Raw genomic sequence first — 23,118 nt, 5'->3', positions numbered from 1 at the left:
AGCTGTTACTGTTAAGGAAAAAAATAGTGTAGCCCTAATGAACAAGGAAAGGCCCTGAGAACAGCTGATCGTCATCTGGAGGGAGCCAAAAATGCTGTGATATATAAATAAGCATTTTATAAAACGAAGTTTGTGACTGTTTTGTTTTATTGATGTAAAAAGAGCCACTTATCTAATTTCATTCTGTTGCAATTGCTCTTAATTATTTCTGTCCTTGGTTAAACGCAAGATGGTTATTACCTCACGAGTTGTCTTACTTGGTTTGCAAGCATATACATTGTGCAATCACTTTTCATTATATAGCTGTGAATGGAAACTAATCTTCTTGACAACTGGGTGTTACAACATGTGTGCATTTTTTTGCTTTTGTTTAGAAGGAACAGACACCTGTAGAGAATGTATCTCCTAAATCAAAGGGAACAAACAAGAAAGACAGAAGAAAGAACCAGCAAGGAAAAGATAAACCTCTTACTGTGTCCTTGCAGGACTTTCAGTCAAATATGTCTACAGGTATGTATTTGTATTTCAAAATATGTAATGTGATATAATGCAATTATGACCTCATGTTAGTTTGACTACATTTCCTATGACTATGCAGTTGCCATTTTTGTATTTGACAGTAGATGGTGTAGGTGTTACAGAGGTTAAAAATGTAGATTACTAGGCATGATACTAATCCACTGCATTGGAGTAGATTCTCTGTTCAGTATTTTTAATGTAGTCTACCAAATTGTACGCAGAAAGCCATAATGGGTGGTCAGCAGTTGTGACTTGTTATATTTTGAAAGAACCACTTTAAAACGTATTAAACCAAATAACTGATAAAAATAAAAATAATAAACTCGGTGATAAACCAAACTGTGCTTTAATGCAGAAATTCAGTAAAAATCCAGTAAGCGCTTTCGTCTTTTCATACACAAGACTTCTTCAGACTGAATTAAAACCTCTCACTTCATTCATTAAATACTAAAAGATATCATCACATGACATTCCCAATTAATGTCTTAGCCATTTCTTTATCAAATAGGCTACAAAATCTTCTCTGTTGTTTAGCCCAGGGGGATAGCAGGCATTCAACTTGACCTGCCATGTATATTCCAACCATCCCATCTCTTCCTCAGCATTCAACTTGATGTCATAGTCAGCAATATTTCCTAAAACCAAACATTTAAAATTGATTTTACAACCCCCCATTTTATAATGTTTGCCTAAAGCATTAGCTTCATTGCCAGTAAGTGATTAGTTTATGTTGATGGAGGCTAACATAACACAAATAGTCTGTGCACTGTTTCCTGAATAAGTCTTACTTACTTAGCAGCTAACTGTCCCTCCTTTCCCAAATTGTTGGAAGGTTGACCTTTTGCCTGCTATTTTCATTCTTGAATGCAGTCAGTTTCCTTCTTGCTCCTTAGGAAGATGATTTGTATCATCTACCAACCTTTTCATTAAACAGTACTTCTTGTGTCTCTCCCCCTAAATGTCCCACATGAGAATTACAAACTCATTTTGTTCTCGGGTGTCTGGGTGTGGTTTTGTGGTTTGCACTTCAGCTGCATGGATTCTCTTTAGCCACAATATACAGTTGTACCTTAATGTTGATTTCTTTTCCTCAAAAAAACTGTACATGTTATGCTATTTCACTTACTTTTTACATGGCTTCTGATACAGACTGTGACCATTGCTAATCATGTTTGAACTGTGACTGTCCAGTCTGTCATTACAACGAAGATGTCTTCAAAAACTGCACAAAGTTTTCTTTCCTTCTTTTTTGTAATTTTTGCCCCCACTATGTCTGTCATCACCCTCCTTACAGTCAATTGGCCTATTTGTTCCTCATCGGTAAGATGCTGGGGGCATCATTTAGATTGACATCAGGGAGGGAATCAGGATTTTTACATTAAGCCTTACTCCTAGCAAGTGCCAGACAAAGCACGGGAGAGAGGGGATGTGCTGATTGTAGAGGATGTCCTCCCTGATTTCATGCCTTCCAAGAAGCCCCTTCCCCTTTACCCAAAGCATGAGCAGTGGTTTCTAGCAGGGAAACCACACCACCAAAAGAACAACTGAGTGCATGCAATCACCCCCTTCCCTTCATTGCCCCATCTCTCCTTCATGCCTGGCTCCTGCAGTGCCTTAGCTGCTTATCAAATCCCAGTCACCTGGGTTGCAGTTAGGGTCCATCTCTCTGTGCCATAGAGAGGGGACAGTATTCTAGATCATGCCCTTATCAAAGAGGAGGAGGAGTAGTAACTTCTAATTTTTCATGTGTGATTCTTCTTCCTGAGGAATCAAGAAGGAAACTGAATCATTTTAAGGATACACATGCCTGCTAGGAATGTAAAACTTGCAGCTTATTCAGAGAAACAGTGTACAGAATAGTTGTCATGTCATCCTCCATCTCCATTTTCCTGTTTAGTTGTTGACCCATACCACAAAAAAAAAGATTTAAATTAGTAATTTGGTGATGTCATGGTCACTGCAGCCATCCACATTATTATTAATTTTTTGGCAGTCTGAACTAATCAACTTAAAGGCGATAGTTTGATAATATTTGTTAGATTGCTAATTTTACCCCAGGAGATTAATTTGCTGATATTTCTCCACAGTACTTTGGCTTAAGCACTTAAAAGTACAGCTGTGTAAGTAAACATACCATAATAGTAGATGTTTGAATGATCACTGCAGCAGTAGCCTTAGCTGTATAAGTTGTATCCTGCACTTCCAAAGTTTCAGTTACACATTCCACGTGCCCAAACTGTTTGACAGTTAAAGTTCATACCACAAAAGCACTCACAGACAACTGACAACAAAATTACACAGTTAACTAAAAATAATGGTTTGAGCATCAAGTACTTCAGAGCTTTTGTGTCAGAGAGAGAGGGAGGCTAAAGCCCTGAAAAGGACAGTGTGGGGGGGTATTCTCACCATGGCAACAAAAACGTTCAAAAATAAAGCAGATGAAGGGAGGGAACAGCTACTGCAGCAGTGATCATGTGATGTGTACAGCTACACTGTGTTAACTATTATGATCACTGTAGCTGTAACCTTGGCTATATCGGTAGATTATCATAGCTTAGACGTGGACTTTGACTGGGAAGATGAAAGATATGGGTCCAGGAGCCCCTAGAAAATGATCCTAGCAAAGCCTGTCTTAGACCTGGTGAAGGAAGCTAATTTATAGTGCTTTATAAAAGTATCCACGGAAGACCAGGTTGATGCTTCTAGAAAACTTAAAAAATCCAACCCTTAAAAAACAAAACAAAAAAAAAACACAAGATGAAACAAAGCCCATGGTAGAAAGAGTGTGGACCCTGGAATTGCCTTATTTGGTGGGTTTAACAAAAGGTAATAGTATAAGATACCCATTTAGAAATGGTCTGCTTTGGCAAAGTTTTTCCTTTTTTCTTGCCTTCACAGAATTGAACACATGAATCAGTGTTCCTAAACGATTTTGTTTTGTACCTGAATTATCTGTAGACATCCGAGTTATGGAGTATCCTTCTTCCCTTGTTTTTACATTCTGGAAGGAAGACAAGGAGATGTATAGCTTGACTCAAAATAAACTCTATCACTTGAGGCATAAATGAATAGCTAGTTCCCAAGAAAACACTATCTTTATATAAAATGAGATAATGTTGACCCACCATAATTGCTAGCAGGCCAGATGCTCCTCTTGCAGAGAGAGGTTAGAGTAATACATGTTGAAAACCTTAAGTCAGCCTGATGCACTGGTTCAAATGGAGCAAGCGTTAGATTCTCTAACACAACATTAAGATCCCAGGGAGGCACCACCTGTTTTCAAGGAGGCTTTGTATGTAACACCCTTTCAAGATCCATGGGCAAACATGCTGAAATGGCCAACAAATGAACCTTGATAGAGTAGTAAGACCAAGGATAGCAAGTCACACACAATGTAGAAACAGATACACTAGCCCTGATAGTGTGCTGGTTTCTTTCTTGGCACCAACTTTAAAACATTTCCCATTTACTAATGTATAATTTCTTAGTAGCAGGTTTGCTTGCCTCATTTATTGTTTGCTGCATGTCCTCAAAAAATATGTGCCTAAAAGGTATTAAGATTCTATAATTGAGTCAGTTAGCTGCAGTTGTTTGGAATTATGATGTACCAAACACCCCTTGTCTTTTGTGAATAAGTCCATTCTATGAAGAAGCTTGTGGCAATTGCCCTGGGCCATTTCCAAAAAAAGGGAGCGCTATTGTTGCCTGAGCCAGAAGGGCATCACCACACTGATCTTTGGAGAGTCATTCTGAATCTTCAGAATGACTATGGATATTTGTAGAAAGAGTAGAATACCATACAGGAATATTCCTGTCAAAAGAAAATTAAAAAAAAAATCTGATTTCTAGACTTTCTTGCATGGAGTAATGAAGCAGAACTGTGACAATTAATTGCTGTGAATGGAGGTGAAAGATCACTTTAATTTGTTCCTTACAGCTGGCTCAATTCCTGAAGACCCACCCCCCATTCAGTTTCCATTCTTAAGGGTCCTGCTTAGGTTGTCTACCATAGTTTTCCTTTGATATATAAGATGCCTGTAGAGGAAGATTAAGCTAAAAAGCTTTATCCCAGGTTACCTTAGCTAATCTGCCTAGATGGTAAGATCTGGTTCTCCCTCTTTATGTACCATATCACTGGTGTTTTTCAAATACTTGTAATTATCCTGGGGACCGTAGAAGATTGAAAAGAGCCAACATAATTTTTACATTTTTGTTTTGGCATGCCATTTCTTTTCCAAGGGGAGCAGTGTCTGTGATTAAAAATACAAATTCTGATTAGTCTGTGAACAAACTATGCTGGAGCTGGAAGGAGAAATGTGAGACCTGGATTCTGGTAAATTTGGTCTCTTCACCAAGCAATGTCCCTTTCAAAAATGTTAAAACTGGAATCTGGAATGTCAGGATGTTGGTGTTGTCATCTTATAGATTTTAGGTACCATTGGATTTTTCTCACGTGGAGTCTTGCTAGAGAAGTCATAAGAATCATAGAAGACATGAGACCCAGAATCCTGAGAAATTTCCTGGCTGAAACAGTAGTCTGAATGGAAAAGTTCAGGAATAGATACATTTTTTTCTTGTGGAAGAATAACTCTTTGAACTGAGGTATATAGGAGACACTCCAGGGAAACAATCCTGAGAGAAGGAGTTAGGCAAGATTTTTATATGGTCACCTGGAATCCCAGTTTGTACAAGAGATCCATCATCCAGATGAGAAATTTCTGACCCTTTTAAAAAGACTCTACAAAGATAAGCAAGTCATTTGAATAAGGAAAAATGTGAATACATTGCAGTTTTCTTGCAGTTTTTAGTGGGCTGTCAGTGAGCTTGATACTTTGGTCTCTCCACTGCTCCAAGAGAGTTCACAAAGAATAATGCAGAGAACTTATGATGTAATCCAGACCCAGAAAACCTTGAAAAACATCTGATATCTGGAGCTATATTATGAATGTGATGGGTTTGCAGCTTTGAAATTTAAGGTCATCAAAAAATTCAGATGGGGAATAAGGTGTAACAGGTTGTGAATGGATAACATTTTGAATTTGGGCAGTATTAGAAACAGGTGTAGAAAGGAAAGCTCTAGATCTGGAAGGATTAAGGGTTTGCCAGGGTGGGGAATATAGAGTCTATTAGCCATTCAGACTTATTAGACTGTCCTTTGTTTTTGGAGCCTCCCTGTAATTGCTTTTTAAACATTTGCTTACCAGCAGCTTGCTGAGTTTATTTTGCTTTTTGAAAAAGGTAGTATAAACCCCTTCGCAAACTTGGAGAAAGTAGGCTGAAAAATCTGATAGACGCCTTAAATAAGTCTACCTCCTCACACTTTTTAAGGACCTCTGCAACGGATTGCCCAAAAGTTAACTCTCTATCCAGGCAAGAATTCAGAATTTCAAATTTCACATATTCTGAATGGATTTGAGTACGCAACCAACCAAACCTTTAAATAATAGTTCCAACAGCAGCAGCCTAGAAGTGGCATCAGCAGAGTCACAGCCACATTTTAAACAGCGAGCAGCTGCTTGAGACACAAACAACTAGGATACATAAAATAATTTTTTTCCTTAGAAGAGAAAACAGATGCCACAATATTCCTCATGTTATCAAAAGATGCAAACCTAAACTTTAATATATGAGAGTGACAGCTGAGAATTCTAAAAGTAAGTGTTGCAGAGTAATACACTTTTTCCCAAATCTATCCAAAGTATTCCTATCCTTGTCAAAAGGGTAGGGGTTGGCACTAACCAGATGTTTAACAGCAGCGGGATTCACTTGATCAATAGCTGCTGGGTCTGATTGCAGATGAGTATTTATTTTATTATTTATTTTATATTTGTTGAACCGGGTTTGTCCGACTGGTCTACAATTGCCCATTTTCAGTGGAGGCCCGAGGAGAAAAGTTCCAACAGAAAAATAGAAATTTTACGTATTGAAAACATATAGAATACATTCATCAGTACCACACATTACTGCATTACAGTGTCATACATTACACTGTGGCAAGTGAAATACATACAGAAGTGCATTTATCAGAGGGATATGTACATATATATGTAATAGGGGAATAGTTACATAGCTGAAATATTTTACTAGTTATGTTTGTACAGTGATGTAGCAAGAGGAGAAGATAAAGTAGTAAGTTTGTTTATTGAAGGGAAGGAAGAGAGAAGGAAAATAGAAGGTTATAGGGGAGTGTTTACGGGGATAATTACATTGGCAGGTCCATTTTTCATGAAGGTATTTCTTTGTAGTAGTTTTGAATTGATTGGAATGTTCAAAGGATCTTATATCTAGTGGTAGGCTATTCCAGGCCTTGGATGGGTTAAAGCTATAGACTAAGTGACCCATTTTGGTCCTTTATTTTGTGGATTTTTAGTAGGCCTTGTTCAGAACTGCGGAGTAGTCTAATGGGTAGGTAATGAGAGATTAGAGATGAGATAGTTGGACAGAAAGAGAGTTTGTAGAGAATGGAGTGAATAATCTGAAACTGATTATACTGAAGCAGGTTAGGTAATTCTAGCCATTTAGTTCTTTTAGTGAGAGACAGTGATGGGCCTTGTAAGAATTTTGGGCAGCAAATCTGGCAATCCTGTTTATAAGTTGTTTCTAACTTGAATATATTAAAAAAAACAAAAAAAATGAAGACTGAGGATCTTTATACAGCCTACCTACGTTCTAGGGGGCAGCAGGCTGTCTGTCAAGTTACAGGTTGTGACAAAACATCTTCCAGTGTTAAAAGAACAGGAAGAAATGGAGTAGGTTCTAGAAAATCCAGTTGCATAAATGAAAATACTTCAAGGACAGTGGAATGCCACTGTGTTCCCATTGAAACAACTGGTTCATTCTGGAAATAGTTTCAGAAAATGAGAATCCTTCAAAGGGACTGGCACAACCCACTTTCTCCTCAGAATCTGCATCAGAAACCAAAGGAGATGAAATAGAATTTGTCTCTTCACAGTGATATTTTTGTTCAAAATGCTGAACCTCTTCAGAAAATGAAGAATCCCTTTTTATTTTCTCATAAATGCCTAAACTGACTGCAAGGGTCAAGATCCTGAACTAAACCCATTAAAACAGTATGTCTGTTTGCTTCTTTTTGACAGGAATTTCTGAAGAAGTAGAGCCACGTTTGTCAGGAAAAAGCCTTCTTATGGATTGGAATAGTGTAGCAGTCTAGCTAGGCAGAGGGTATTCCCTGACCCTTCTCCCCCCCAAGTCTGACAAGAGTGGTTCTCCCTTGCCTGCCAAGGGCACTCCAGCAGCCACAGAGCACTTGTCTAACCCTTGGTGTGTGATGGCTTTGGGGACTACATTGGGGGACATGGAGAAGGATGAATGGTCTGTGGAACCAGAAATTTGCTACAGCAGTCTCTCATTTGCAGCTGCTGCACTGTAGTAGCTTGCTATGGTGCAAAGACTGTTTATTAATTTCTTTTTGTTTGTGCAAGAAGGAAGAACCAAAGAACAGGTAGGTTGTTTAATGGTTAAACTGAAAACAGTTTCCTAATTCTGGGAGAAGCCTGGCAGCAGTAGTCAATAAAATAAGTAAGAAGTAAAATATGGTAACTTTTTCTACCAAAAACACAATAAAAAGCATTTTACTATTGGGGAATGGGTTAAGTGCTTAAAGTGGTACAACTTTTACTTCAGAAAAAGTAAAATTACTTTGAACAACTTTTATCCACAAAAGTAAAAAGTAATGCTTCTGTTTAAAAGTTACTAAAAGTCGCACCATGGTCAGTAAAACCACTTTTTCCTTGATTGAAATTTGTATTTTCAAAGAAGAAGTTCAGATTGTCATGAAAAGGAAATGTGGAAGCTTTTTCACCAAAAGGGAGATTACCTGCCCAGCAATAGAAGCCTTAGCTGACCGTTGATCCTTGAGAGTACACAAGAGGAGTGCTCTTAGGAGTCAGGAAACATCTGAAGGGATTTGTACCCAAATCATTCTTTTTATTCAGCCTGAGCAGGCAAATGGTTTGGGGATGTGGAAGGTGCCTTTGAATCTGTTTAACCCTGCTGTGGCAATGATCTTAGTGCTGAACTTTACATGTCAAGTTTTGTAAGCTTACGAAAACAAAATTAATTAGATCAGTGATTCTAGATGCATGGTGAATAAAAAAGTTAAATTTCAGTACTAACTACAGTGTCCGTCTTTTGTATGTTTGTGTTATTAGACAATAACCAGCTTTGCACCTCAACTAGAAAATGTTGTTTGGAACTATATTTTTTGAGTTTGAACAAAAGTGTTAATCTGTGCATTCAGACTTTCCTTGAAAATGATGCGTATAATATGGGCACTAACAAATATCAAAAGGACTCGTCTACAAAAGATTGTTTGATGCTCTTGCCAGAGACAGATATAATGGAGGAAATCTGAGTAATGTTCATTTGGTCATTGCTACAGTAGTCTTGGCTATATGGGATTTAACAGCTGGCCTGCTTCCAAAGCTTAAGGGCACCTTCCACATGCTTAAGCAGAGCTGTAAAATTTCAACAGTCTGGGCACCAAGCCCTTCAGAGCTTTCCTGCCACCAAAGAGTGCTTCTCTTGCAAGCTTTCAAGGATTGACATTCTGCTATTACTTTTTTCATTGCTGGGCAGATAAGTTCCCGTTGGGAAAAAAGTTAATATTTTATTTTATAACAGAAATATTGCTTTTTTCTGTGAAGTATATTATTTGAGTGTAGGATTTTTATGTTTTATTGGACTGTCACACAACTTCTCTGTCAAAGTCTATAGTTGTGCTTTTTACTTTTAGGTAAAAATGTTAAAATTATAGTTTAATTTTGTTTTTTGTGGCAACACATTTAGCAAACTGTGTTTAGAAGCTAGTTTAAGTGTGTGCTGTGCTTTTCATGGTGTGTTTTTGTGTAAATCATTACTTTTTGCTACTTACCTCATTTACTGACTGCTGCCTTCAGTGATATCTGGATTTCAGGTTTCATTATTGTTTTTACAATGGAACCATTTTCTTGGCCCTTCCTTCCATCGGTTACAAAACGTTAGAGAATGTTCAGACAACCTTTGTCTCTTCAGCGGACTATGAATTAGTCTCAGCCACAGATGGGTTGCTCTACTGTGGCCATTTCTGGCTCCTCAGACCACTCATCTTCCTTGGCTTCCTCTAGTGTAGTCAGTAGTTAGCAGACATAGAATAAAAACTCTTGTCGATCTCTGAGGAAGGAATGGGGAATGCCTCTCTGTGTAGATGGACTTGGATGTCTGTTTCCTGGATGATGTGCCTGACAGGAATCAGTCTGCTTCTTTGGAAATTCCTGTTAAAAAGAAGCAGGAAAAAAAGTATCTGAGACAATGGAAGATGTAATTATTGGGCTTAGCTCATGCTCTTGACCCCACCCCCCCCGCTCTTTCTGATTTTATTGGTAAAAGAAAAATTATTATTTCTCTGAAGTTTCCCAGTGTAATGAACAAGGAAATGACTCAGAAAACAGACTTCTGTTGTTTTTTCTCTTCAAGTAACGGATTGATTCAGATTATTTGGAGTGTGTTTCTTCTAATGGCCTCTTGGTTTAATTTTGTTTTTCTGAAACCATATCTAGTATGAACCAGTTGTTTCAAGGCTGACTGACTGTATAAGGTTTCTCACTCTTACAAAATGTTATTTTCTAATCCTTTGTCTGAGACTGCAGTGATTTCCTAGGCAAATGCTGCTGCTACAGCTAAACATTTGGTAAATGCTAGCCCCACCCTCTTTAAGGATGGGAATGCCTTTGATATGTTTGGGAATAAATGTATACTTTTGACACACTTTAGAAGTTTTAATTTTTGAGCTAATCATTTGAGAATATGAGAAACGTCATAGTCACCTTTACATCTGCTTCTCAAGTGACCAGACTCTCTTTGAAGTGCGCTTATGATTTAGCTGATGCCTCTTACAGAGCAGGTGCTACTGGAACTGTTACTAGATTTGCTTAGTTACATTCTCAAAATTTACCTGAAGATATTAAAGCTGAAATTTTGAATTGTCCTGTGGGTAGGGAGGTTTTTTTTGGATCATCTTCTGCTGAGGTCCTTGAAAAGTGTAATGAGAGAGGAAAACTGATTCAAGGAGTGACTCAGATTTTCAGCCTTCCTTCTCCAAGTTTGTTAAAGGTTTTATTTACCTACCTTAGTACCTTTTATAAAAAGTAAAATAAGCAGGCCCAGTAAACTTCTGGCAAAGTAGACATTCAAAAAGAAAGGGCCTCCCAGAAACCAAGATAGTCCAGTATTTGCTACATCCTTCCTACCCTGGCTAGCCTTTAAGTCACCCCCAGGATAGGTCTCTTCATTTGTTGGGTACAGATGGCACTGAATTCCTTGTCATCCACCAGCTCAGATTTTTTTTCCCTCCTGTTGTTCAGCATCTGCTGACTCACAGGATAATAGAAACTGTTCCATTTTCTTTGACAGAGAATGTTTTCATTCAGGAATGTTAATGGTACTAAAGAAAGAAGCCTCATTGAGACCAGTACTAAGTCTTTCCTTTGTCAGTTGGTATGTGGATGTCCCAAAGTTCAGAATGCTTTCCATTCACAATCCGTTTTGATCACCCTTTCAGTTTTTTGGGAACTGCAGATTTAAAGGAAAATGTTGCATGGAACTCTCTTTTTGAGTGTGAACAAAAGTGTTAATATACACATTCTTACTTGCCTTAAAAAGGTGTGTGTGAAATGTTGTTGTGTCTTTCGGCTTTTCCCAGTTAGGGGTCGCCACAGCGGAACTCCGGTCCGCTAATGATTGGTAGTTGATTTTTACGTGCCAAGTTACCAGCCCTGACGCACAACCTTCAACGAAGGTACACCCATTCATGCATGTCTCCACGCAGAAGACGCTGTAGTTGAGAATCGAACCGGACAGCGTCTTACTGTGAGGCGACAACACTACCGCAGCAGCACCACCACGGATACACTAACAAAAATGAGAGAACTTCTCTGAAAAAGACAGATTGACGCATTTGCAGTCATAATGGAGGAAATGTGAGTATACTTAATGTAATCATAACAGTAAATGTTCTTCTTAGCACAGTGCATTGTCTCCCTAATGCAATTTTATGGAGGTAAACAAAAACACTGGCTGGTAAATTAATTCTTTTTAACACAGCAGCTCCCATAACAAGTTAGAAAATAGTAACCATTTATAATGCGCTAACAATGCTACAGTCTGAGAGATAGTGCTGATTGTTTTGTGAGAGGATAAACTGCTGCTGTTTCTAGGAAGTTATCATTATTGTCTTCAGCCAAAAAAAGGTTTAAAAGCTGCTTTTTCATTGTTTTATCTAAATTCTTAACTCAGCTTTATTATGCTAACCGAGGATTTTTTTTGTCTTTGCTACAACATTCTGTGAGATGACAACAGTACACATACACTGGGAAAACTAAAACATTGTTTTTACCTCATGCCAAACGTTAAAAAAGTACTTTTATTTTCTGCACGTTATTGTCTTTTGATTTCTGCATTTTTAGTGGTATTTAAACAATTATTGCTCATTTTATTTTCCTTGCTGAAATTGAAGCAGTTGCCTAACTGAATTCAATGACTTTGTTGCTTCCCTGTGGTAAATCTACGTTTTCCCCTACATTTTCATTATTTCTGCCGTTTTTAGTAATATTCAAACAAGTTTTGAGCTTTTTTCTTTTCTTTCCTGGTAACTAAAATGTTTTTAGTCACCTGACCACATTTGTTTATTATTGTATCGTTTCCCTGTGCTTAATCTATAGTTTTTCTTCCATTTTTATTATCTGTAACTTGGATACTGATTCAGCAAAGTTTTAGCAGAGTGCTGTGATTATTCTGAGAGAGGATAAGCTCCTGCTAGTTCTAGCAAGCTATCATTATTGGCTGGAGCCAAAAGCTGTTTTTCATTGGTCTGTCTAAATTCTTAACTCAGCTGTATGCATCTAGCAGTGCTTCATGCTGCATCATGCAAACCAGCGCTTGATAGACTGACAGTCTAATTGAGGTTTTACGCTGGCAAGTTTAGTTAGAACCTTACCCTTTAGCAAGTTGTGCTAAAGTCACTACCAGGTTATGTAGGACCAAGTTAACTTACTGAAACCTTCTACATTAGCAGAGTACCTCCAGTATTTATCTGTATGTTTGTAGTAGTTGCCAGCCTCATTGCACTTGGTGTACTCAGGCAGTGTAGCAACTGCCTGATGCTTGCAGGCAATGAACTACATACACATTCTCTGTGAGCATCCACCCCTGCAGCCTCTACACAAATACATGGAGAATGATAAGCTGAGACAGAAGAAAAGTCTGCCTGTGCCTCCAAGGTCAAACACAACAGAAACTCAGGAGAAATTAAAAATCACAGCACATACTGCTACATCCACAATGGAAACTCACCGAAAACCAAGTACGCTTAAACCCACCACTAACCATAATAGGTAATTGTATAGTTATATGCACAGACCACAGACTTGACCCTTACAAAGCTGAACAAAAGCAGGGTGATGGTGAGTTTTTTTTTTTTTTCAGGTGCCAAGAGCTCTGACACCTCAGTGGCCTTCAAGATTCTTAAAATGAACAAGTATGACTGCGATGTGGAGGTGGTCCATGTGGATGTAAATAATCTGGCGTGACAAACCTCAAGGGAAGTGCCTCGCTTATTGTCCATAAACGACCCCTTCGCACAAGACCTCTTACACCTTCATTAATCAAACAGTCCTACAAATACTAGGACCAGAGACTTAAATCTACTTAACAAAAAAAAAAAAAACAAGGTGGAGAGAGAAATTTGTTATGCAGAGCCTAGCCCTTCTCTGGAAGAAGCTTCCTTTCCAAATTCAGCAGTGTTCATGGGTTCATAGGTAGGTACTAGGCTATCGGCCCAACGGCCTACGTAAGCCCAGCCAACAAGGTTCCCTGGCTTATGCCACCCAAGAAAGTTATTTTCCTGTGCCACTGTCGAGCAGAGACACAGAAGTGATCCCCAGGGTGTATTTCCTATTTCCCATCCACTCATCAATATTTTTCTTGAAGAGTGCTAATGAAGAACTTTGCTTGACATAGATGGGTAGCCTGTTCCAGAGTATGGGAAGTCTCTGGGATAAGAATCTATCCCTCCAGCATGTCCTGTTTATTGTGGTGACAAGCTTTAGATCCCTAGAGCATGTAGCTCTGAGGGATTGGGATTTCTTTAGGTGTAGCATGTCCAGTAGCTCTGGGTTTGACATAGCTTTATATGTTAGGCAGAGATCACCTCGGAGTAGGCGATATGCTATGGAGTAAAGCTGTATATGCTATGGAGTAAAGCTCTTGAGGCGGTCAGTGTGGGGAATTTGTTTGAGTCCAGTAATCCTCCTTGTGAGGTACCTCTGTGGCCTTTCCAGCTGCTGCAGATGTCTTGTGAGGTACATTCCAAAAGGGGCGTTGTACTCTAATGGGTCTAATGAGTGTCGAGTAGAGGGGAACGATGACCTCTTTTTTCCTGGATGAGAACCCTTTTATGATGAGGTGTGCCATGTAGAAGGACTTCCTGACTACTGTGGTGATGTGACTATCAAAGGAGAGACTACTGTCCACCTGGGTCCCAAGGTCTGTTATCACGCATTCGGTGTTAAGTAGATTGCTGCCTATGTGGTAGTTCATGGGTACAGAGTTTTTACCAAAGGGGACGACACTGCACTTTTTGGCATTGAGCTTGAGGCCATGGCTCTGACACCAGGCATCTGTCTCAGCGAGGCCCTTCTGTAGGATGTCCACATCATTTGGGGACTGGCTGTGGCTCCTAGTTTGCAGTCATCTGCGAACTTTGTTAGCCAGAGGCCTTCTGTGTTAGCCTGTACTTCAGAGAAGTAGACACCAAACAGGAGAGGTCCCAGGACGGAACCCTGTGGTACTCCACTTGTCACTGGTTTGAGGTCAGATTTGGAGTTTGCAACTTTTACAATCTGGGTTCTGTCAGTGAGTCAGTTGGCAACCCATCTTGTGACGTAGGGATTTATGCCTAGTTTATTGAGTTTAGCTATAATTCCAGAATGGGTGATGGTGTCGAAAGCCTTGGCGAGGTCAAGATAGGCTGTGTGAACCACCTTAACCTCATTCTTCCTTCAAAAGGGTGCCAGATAATTGGATGGACATTCATAAGCTCACCCCTGGTATGACTAGCCTTTCCCACCTTGAAAAGGGAGGTATGGCCTAGGGTGGATACTGGCAAGGTATTAATGGCCTCCTGGGCCACTTGTCTTGCATATTGTACTAGTCTGTACTAGTCTCTGTGGAGAGACATCGCCGAGCTCTCCACACATATCACAAGTGCAGGAAAGACTCTGCTACTGAGTGAACTCTTACGTTTGCCAAGAATGATGCCAAGGTACCAGGAAAAGATGATTGATTTCAACAGTTGTAATTTGAGAGGGATCCACTGTATGTCAGTATGGGATGAACTGTTGCACATATATGTTCTTCATGTTTCACTGTTGCAGTCATCACACTTGGGTTATCTGCCTGCAGGTAGCCCTCAGTCGGCATTAATACCAGAGACTTTGTATTTCTGCGTTGCTTGCTGTCTCTCCAGGACTGACGTCAGGTCGTCAGGGGTATAAAAACAGGCAACCGACGCCATTACATCAGGAGCCGAGGAGCCCAAAGCAGAAGCAGTTCGCATGAGTGCTGGTCGGCCACTACCTGAGTTTTTGTTTATGAATTGAATCATCCTGAAGTCTTCTAAAGCTAAGTACCCTGTTAGGGATTCTTTTTTCTTGCTCTAACCAATGTCAGAAAAAGTTAACAATTGTCTTGCCTGTGGAAAGCAAATACCACACCGAGATTTCCTTTCTTACTGCATCACCTGTTTAGGCCCAGACCACGACGTACCTTGTTGTTGGTTTTGTGCTTTGTTCAACGCCTGAACTATTCGTCGTCGGGACCTTATTGTCACTAAATTCTTTCGCTCTCGATCACGGAAAAAAATGTAAGGATAAAGACAGAGACAGACCGCACAGGTCCAAAACTGCCGGCAATGCTTCCGTTAAGCTAGTTGCCAGTTCGCCTGTACGCAATGAGGTGCTTTCGCAGCCCCTGATACCTGCTTTGATGGATTTGCAGGGCCGCTACCGAGACCTGTTGAGAGACTCTTCTTTGACTACGGATCCTGTGGATGTCTCTACCTTGGATGTGTCTGGGGCCGCTGTGCAGGCACCAGCTTCTGAGGAAGCTTTTCGCACTACCGATATTCGGCACAAATTGATGACTTCTTGTGTGTCTTCAGTTCTGTCTACAACTACCGATTTTCTAACACCGTGTCTGAGCTATGCCTAAAAAATCGACGACCCAAACCCAAGTACCTGCTTCCTTGCCACAACATCAAGTGCTTAAAATGGCGGAAGACCTGATTTTGCTAATTAGGGTAAGCCAACCTGCCACTGCTAAGAGAAAAAGAGATCTGTCCCCAGCAGCTTTTACAGACCAAGAGTCTGATGACTCTGGTTTCTGATTATGAAGACATGCCTTTATCTGCTTATGAGGATTCTGATGCAGAGGAATCCATTCCCTCTGCTTCACCTCCAGAGGATTTTTTTTGGTGAAACCCTACATATTTTAAGAGAGCATTTCCACTGGGAATGCCAAGACTATCCTCAGTCCAAAAAGAGACTCAGAGAATTTTTAGAGTTGCCACAACATAGACCTTTAGCAATACCTCCAGTTCTGGATGTTGTGGATGATGTCTCTATGGAATCTAGTCTAACTCCTGATACTTTACCCCCTGCTTCTAGGAAACCAGACAGGTACTACAGAGTTCCTGACTTTCTCAAATTTCTTTTCAAAAATCCTACTGACTCAGAGTTCATCTCTCAGGGGCCTAAAGGTATGAAAGCAACTACAGCTAAGAATCCCACCCCTTTGGACAGGGATTCCAGAGCTTTACACAGATGGGGTAAACAAAGTATACACCTCTGCAACTCTCGCCATTAAGGCATTGAATTGCCAGTTTCACACGTTGAAGTACCAGCAACATATTATGGAACTTATTAAGCAAAAATTAGCTACCTTTAGAGACTGTGCAGAAAATAAAGAATTACAAGAGCTTATGCATTCTAGAAGCCAAGTCAGCAAGCATACCTTGCAATGTGGCTTTGATGCCCTAGAAGCTTCTTGAAGGGCAGCAGTCTCTGGTTCTGTACTGAGAAGCCATGCTTGGCTTAAGGAACAGACCTTGCCAGACCATGTCAAATCAAAATTACTAGACACTCCTTTGAACAAGGACAGATCTGTTTGGCACCAAAACAGAAGAGGTTCTAAAAAAGATGGAAGAAAAAGCTAAAGCTGTGCAGACACTCAAAGAGTTCTTGCAAGTGCAGCCTCCTAGATTCCGTCGGCATTGCCCCTCAAAGCATTGGTCGTTTCCAGCACCCTCAAGGCCATCCCAAACTAGACCCAGGGGAAACAGACCCCCCCCAGACTACAGTCTCAGGGTATGCAGAGATCTAAGCAATGGAGTGCCTCCACTTCAAAAACAGGGAATGGTAAGCCACCCCCTTACGGAAAGAATTCACAATGACTTCTCAACTCCACTCCTCACCTCTGGCCAATTGCTCATGCCTCTAGGAGGAAAACTTGCCCATCATGCAAAATACTGGGCCTCCATCACCAAAGACCAATAGGTCCTCAACATTGTATCCCAGGGGTACAAATTTTACTTCCACTCACTGCCAACCCCAAAACCTTCCTCCAAAACAGTGGGCAGAGGCACAAAACCAAGTTCAATCCCTGCTCTCCATAAGGGCAATTCAACCTGTTCCTGCAGAACAGATAGGTCAAGGGTTCTATTCCAGACTTTTCCTGGTACCCAGAAAAAAGGACACTTGGCACCCAATCCTAGATCTTTCCATTCTAAACACCTTCCTGGTGGTACCAAAATTCAAAATGCTCATCCTTCAGCAGCTTTTTCCTATGCTATCCAAAGATGCCTGGTTAGCCACCCTAGACCTAAAAGAACCCTATCTGCACATCCCTCTCAGGGACTCTTGCAGAAAATAAAGACGTTATGTACTCACCATAACGTACCATATGAATAGATAACTTCATTTGTCAGCAACCTGTGGGTATCGGATCCAACCTGGATCCGAGCCGGCAGCTTTCCAAGCTTGAGATCCGAGCTCCAAACTCCTCCCCTTACCCATAAATACCCTGCCATCTCTTTCCAACCCCCAGATCGTGTTTGCCCATTTATACAATATCTCAAGACAATACCACAACCTGAAAGGTAAAACCTAACCTAAGGTTTAAGAAAAACTGGGACCATACTATGGTCCAGGTATCTAAAGAACCCGGTTAGGGGGAAGGGTCGGTTTCTGACAAATGAAGTTACCTACTCAGATGGAACGTTATGGTGAGTACATAACTTCTTTATCTGAAGTAGTTAACTTCATTTGATCAGCAACCTGTGGGACAGAGTCCCCAGCTACCGAAACACTTGGGAGGTCCTCAAGGAAGGATATTCCTGAGCACTGCAGAGCCAAAGGCTGCTCTACCTCTGGAGATCAAATCCAACTTATAATGAGAGATAAAGGTGTGTGAAGAGGCCCAAGTAGTCACAGAACAAATGTCATCCAGGGGAATCTTTGACCAAAAGGCAGCATAAGTAGCCATTGAACAGGTTGAGTGAGCATGGACCCCTAAGGGCTCAGGTAGACCAGAAATCTTGTATGAAAGTAAAATGCAGCTAGAAATCCATCTGGCTAGAGTCACCTTCGACACAGGCTTCCCCAAGAAGGGCTTTGCAAAAGAAACAAGGAGCTGCTCAGATTTTTGAAAGGCAGCTGTTCTGTGCAAGTAAAAACGCAACTGTCTATGCACATCTAAAAGATGAAGTTTATATTCCCCTTTATTCTGATAGTTAGGGGAAAAAAATGGTAGATTAATAGACTGATTGATGTTCGCCTCAGAAGCCACTTTAGGTAAAAAGGTTGGATTAGTCCTGAGAGAAAGACCCTGTCTTTATGGAAGACAAGATACGGGGGCTTAATACAGAGGGCCTGAAGTTCCGACACCCTTCTGGCTGAGGTGATAGCTATTAAGAAGGCAGTTTTCCAAGATAGGGATTTCAGTTCAACCGAAGCTGCAGGTTCAAAGGGGGGTCCGGTGAGAGCCTGATGTCCCATGGGGAACGGCATTTCTAATGGGAGGCCTTAAGAGAAAGGTGCCTTTCAAAAAAGTCTTACAGATCTTAGTGGAGGCTAAGGGACTGAAATTGTCTCCATTGTGGAAATGGGATATAGCAGCCATCTGTACCTTTACAGTAGAAGAGCCGGCCCCTTGTTGGAAGATGTGAGATAGAAGATCAAGCACCGCTGGAATAGGAGCAGTGAAAGGGTCCAAATTCCTATCGGAGGCCCAGATGGAAAAATGCTTCCATTTGCTGTTGTAAACGTTCCTGGTAGAGGGCTTATGAGCCGCTACCAGGATGGATCTCACTGCCGACGAGATACCGGGAGTCCTAGCAACTAATGGAACTGGATCAACAAAGCTGAGAGCTTGAGGTCGACCAGATTCGGGGGTTCCAGTCCCAATGGGTGAGATATCAGATCCGGAATGGGATCTAAGGTCCTAAGAGGAGCTATGAGGTGAGACCGTAGAAAAGGGAACCAGGTTTGACGAGGCCAGAATGGGGCTATGAGGATAATCTTGTTCCACAACCGACGAGCTTTCTGTAAGAATTTTGTCATTAATGGAAGAGGAGGATAAGCATAAAGAAGACTGGATGGCCAAGCATGAACTAGAGCGTCTGTGAATCTGGGGCTTTCCCCCGGGGGGGAATTAGAGCGAAAAACTCGCTGCACTTTGCGTTTGAAGGCGATGCGAAGAGATCGCAGCAAGGCTGGCCCCACTTGCAGAAGATCTGATTCGCTACTAAGGGGTTCAGAGACCACTTGTAAGGTGAGAGGATAATTCGACTCAGCTTGTCCTCCAGGATGTTGGACCGACCTGGAATGTGCATTGCTAACAGAAAGCGGTTGGTGGATATCGCCCAATCCCAAACTCTCATGGCCTCTCGGCAAAGAGGGTAAAACCTGGTTCCCCCCTGTTTGTTGATGTACCAGACCACTGACATGTTGTCTGTCTGAATTGCAATAGTCCCTGGAGGGAGTAGGGTATGAAGGGCCTGCAACGCTAGAAGCACCGCTCTCATCTCCAGAACATTGATATGCAGCATGGTCTCTGAGTCCACGTACCTTGGACAGTCCTGCCCATGCAATGCCCCCCCACCCCACCCAAGGCGAGAAGCGTCCATGGTTACCGTGACTTGGGGTTACGGCATTATAAATGGTCGTCCTTCCCGAAGTTCCCGAGACTGGATCCACCACATGAGGGAATCCCTGCAAACTCTGCTTAGGTGGATTGGAGAGTCCAATGGATTCTGAAGGATCGACCACTGAACCTGCAAGGTCCACTGGAGAACTCTCATGTGTAAGCGTGCTAAGGGTGAAAGACTGATTGTTGCTGCCATGGACCCTAAAGCTCTTGGGACTAATTCCACCAATGGGGCTTGAAGTTGAAGTAGGGCTAAGACGTGGAGGGTCAAGCTGTGAAGTCTGTCCAACGTCAAAAAGGCCTTGGTTTGAAGCGTGTCGATCCTGGCCCCCTGTGAGACTTGGGCAGGTTGAAGAAACGATTTCCTGTGGTTTATAGTGATCCCCAACTGGGAAGCCAGAGCAGGAAATAATCCCTGGCTAAGCAAAGTAGATGCCTGGTGGGGGCGGTAAGGAGCCAGTCGTCTCGGTATGGAAAAACCTGTATTCCCTGAAGCCCTCAGGTGGGCTGCTACAACCGCTGTGACCTTGGTGAACACCCTGGGGCTGTGGTGAGGCCGAAGGGTAGGACCCTGAACTGGAAGTGACTGGCCCCTAGCCGAAAGAGGAGGAACCTCCTGGAACGCCTGTCCATGAGAATGTGGTAGTACGCGTCCTTGAGGTCTTTGGAGCACATCCAGTCATTCTACTGCAACAGGGGGAGAATAGATTGAACTGTGACCATCTGGAATTTCTCCATGGCAATGAAGAGGTTCGTAGTAGAAAGGTCGAGGATTGGCCTCAAGTCCCCTGTCTTTTCTGGCACCAAAAAGAACCTGGAGTAATTGCCTAACCCGAACTGGTCTGGGGGGACGTGCTGGAATGCTCTTTTTTCTAGCAGCTTTTCTATTTCTAAAGCTGCAGCCTCCCTCTGACTGGGTGGTACATCGGGGAGGCGCCTCGATCGAGGAGGTAAGTTTACGAAGGGGATAGAGTAACCTCTGGATATTACATGAAGCACCCAGCGATCCATCGTGATGGACTCCCATTGTGCCAGGCGCTTCGAAAAATGCCCCCCGACTGCCTCCAGAGAGGAGCAGTCGAGCAACCCCTCAGGGCTGCTGCGTGGGTCGATCAGAGAAAGGTTCTCACTTTCGGGCCCCCTCTGCCTCTGGGCCGGCGTCCACTTTTGGGCCTCCTCTGCCTCTGAAGGACGAAGGGTCCGGAGTGTAACGGGACTGCTGAGACATCCGGAACCACATCTTCTTTTGTCCTCTCTGGTTCCTAGAAAAGGACCTTTGAGGAGCTGAGAAGCGGATTCCGACAGCAGACAGCGTCTTCCCGTCTTTCTCGCTCTGAACCAGCGTATCTCGGATGGTCTTGAACCGTCGACGGGAGCGTTAGCAAAGGACGCCTTCAAGAGTTCCACAAAGTCTGAGCCAGGCGTGACGCCTTAAGGCGATGCCTGATCTGCTGGCTCTAATGGCTCCCTCCGTGGGATGGGAGAGTAGCCGCATAGACGTGTTTGACACAGCTTTTAGAGTGGCCATGCGAGTCGAGAAGGTTCGCTTGTCCTCGGCCGACATGGACTCTGGGGGAGACTCAGCATATTCTTTGACCAGATCTCGCTGGAGCCTAATAACATGGGCCAAATAATTCAGCGCCCTTGTAGAGAAGGTAGCTGAAGCAAACATCCGCTTTCCAATACGGTCCATCATCCGAGACTCCTTATCAGGAGGATGGACCGAGGAACATATCCTGTGCTAATTCCTTCTTGGTAGCAGCCGCTACCACCATGGCATCTACGGGGGAAACTTTGCTCCACACTGTCCTATCCACTGGGGGGCTAAGAATCTTATCAGGCCTCCTGGGGATTGGCTCTACAGTGTCCGGTTCCTTCCACGCCCTGGTAGTGATCAGGTCCACCAGGGGGTTGGCTGGAGGGGACACCCAAGAGATAGACAGGCCTGCGTCGAATGCCTCCAGAAACACTGACTCATCCGAGGAAGGCTTTTGGGCTGCCCACCCCCCCTCCTTCAAGCGCAGCATTTCCTTAATGTCTCCAAAGGAGACATCCTCGGGGGGTGACCTGGGGGAACCTTCCCCTTCCTCTAAGTTGGTGTCTTCCGTGAGGGACTCTGGGGAGTCCAAGTGCCTCCTCTTACACTTGCGTTTGTGAGAGATCTCCTCGGTGGGGGGGGGGGGCTGTCCAAGGAGAGCTCACCAACAGGGTCTTGTTCCTCCGAAGAAACTGTCTGGGACATTGACGTAGGCTGTCCCTGGGGCCGGACGATGGAGGACAGGCCCATGTGCAATGGAGTGGTGGCTGGACCCGTAGTAAGAGCAGGGGATCTCGAACCTCTCGAGAGAACCCTCTCCACCACGTCGAACCCTGAGGGTGAACCGCTCTGTCTGGGATCCGTGATCAACACCCTCGGGTCCGATGTGGGAACCGAAGCCGAAGCAATCGGATCCGAAAGAGAAGTGTGCCTTGACCTCAATGGAGCCGAAGATGCACCAGCCCTCTTGGATCCGACGCCTGGCCCTTGGCCCCAAGAGCTCAGATCCGGAAAAGGATCCGGCGAACTCGAAGGCACAGCCGGCGTCGAAGTAGCAACCACTATCGGCGCCAATGACTCCCCGGCTCTGAGACTACTCGGATCCGACGGCTCTGAAACCCAATAGTGGATCGGAGAAGGAGCTATGGGGGCAAAAAAGATGGCTGAACTCCCCCCCCCCAGAGGGGGGGGGCAGGTGCACCCCCATCTGCATCTGGGTCTGTAGAAAGTGAAGCATCATCCGGTCCAGGTCGGCATTGGAAAGGCTTCGGGTAGACCTAGATGAAGCTGCCGAAGCTGGCCTGGGGGGCCGCCGCAATGACCTCGAAGATGGCCGGGGCTCCTCCTCTGGCTCCAGCGAGAAGCGTGGAGAGCAGAGCCGAGAGGGGGAGGACCGGGGAATCTACTGAGGGGAAGAATGGAGTTTAGCTGGTGGGGCTGACTCGGCCCGCCGCTTGTGGCTCCGGTGCTTCCGTCTAGCTCTTTCTCCCTCTCTCTCCTTTCTATTTTCCTTGGTTCTTTCTCTCCCTGGCAAACAACGGGAGTTTGAGTCCCAGCCAGGGGAGACAAGGTAGCAGGCTGAACAGCCGCGGCTGAAGCCACTGAGGGAGAGGAGGAAGAAGCTGAGTCCAAGGGTATAAGACCCGCCAGGATAAGCTTGTTCCTCCTATCCCTCAGGGCCTGGGGGTTAAAAGCTGCACAAATATGGCAGCCCGATGAGGGGCGTGCAACCCCCAGGCAAATAACGCACTGAGTGTGGCCATTGGTTGGGGAGAGCTTATAAGTGAACAATCTGACACACACAC

At 43.1% G+C, this 23,118-nt stretch overlaps 1 protein-coding gene across 6 annotated transcripts in view; it reads left to right on the top strand.

Moving 5' to 3' along the window:
• Positions 1-23,118, top strand: part of GKAP1 (G kinase anchoring protein 1) — a 2,226,639-nt gene that overhangs the window by 1,007,924 nt on the left and 1,195,597 nt on the right. For all 6 annotated transcript variants that reach the window (XM_044083704.1, XM_044083701.1, XM_044083700.1 and 3 more), the window contains one exon: positions 375-510. In XM_044083704.1, coding sequence (XP_043939639.1) covers positions 375-510 — 136 coding nt within the window. The remainder of the gene's footprint in view (positions 1-374; positions 511-23,118) is intronic.

Source organism: Protopterus annectens, chromosome 9.part0 (assembly GCF_019279795.1).
Source record: "Protopterus annectens isolate FY-2018-M chromosome 9.part0, PAN1.0, whole genome shotgun sequence".
Taxonomy (NCBI): Eukaryota; Metazoa; Chordata; order Ceratodontiformes; family Protopteridae; genus Protopterus; species Protopterus annectens.
This window is presented reverse-complemented; position numbering and strand designations above follow the sequence as displayed.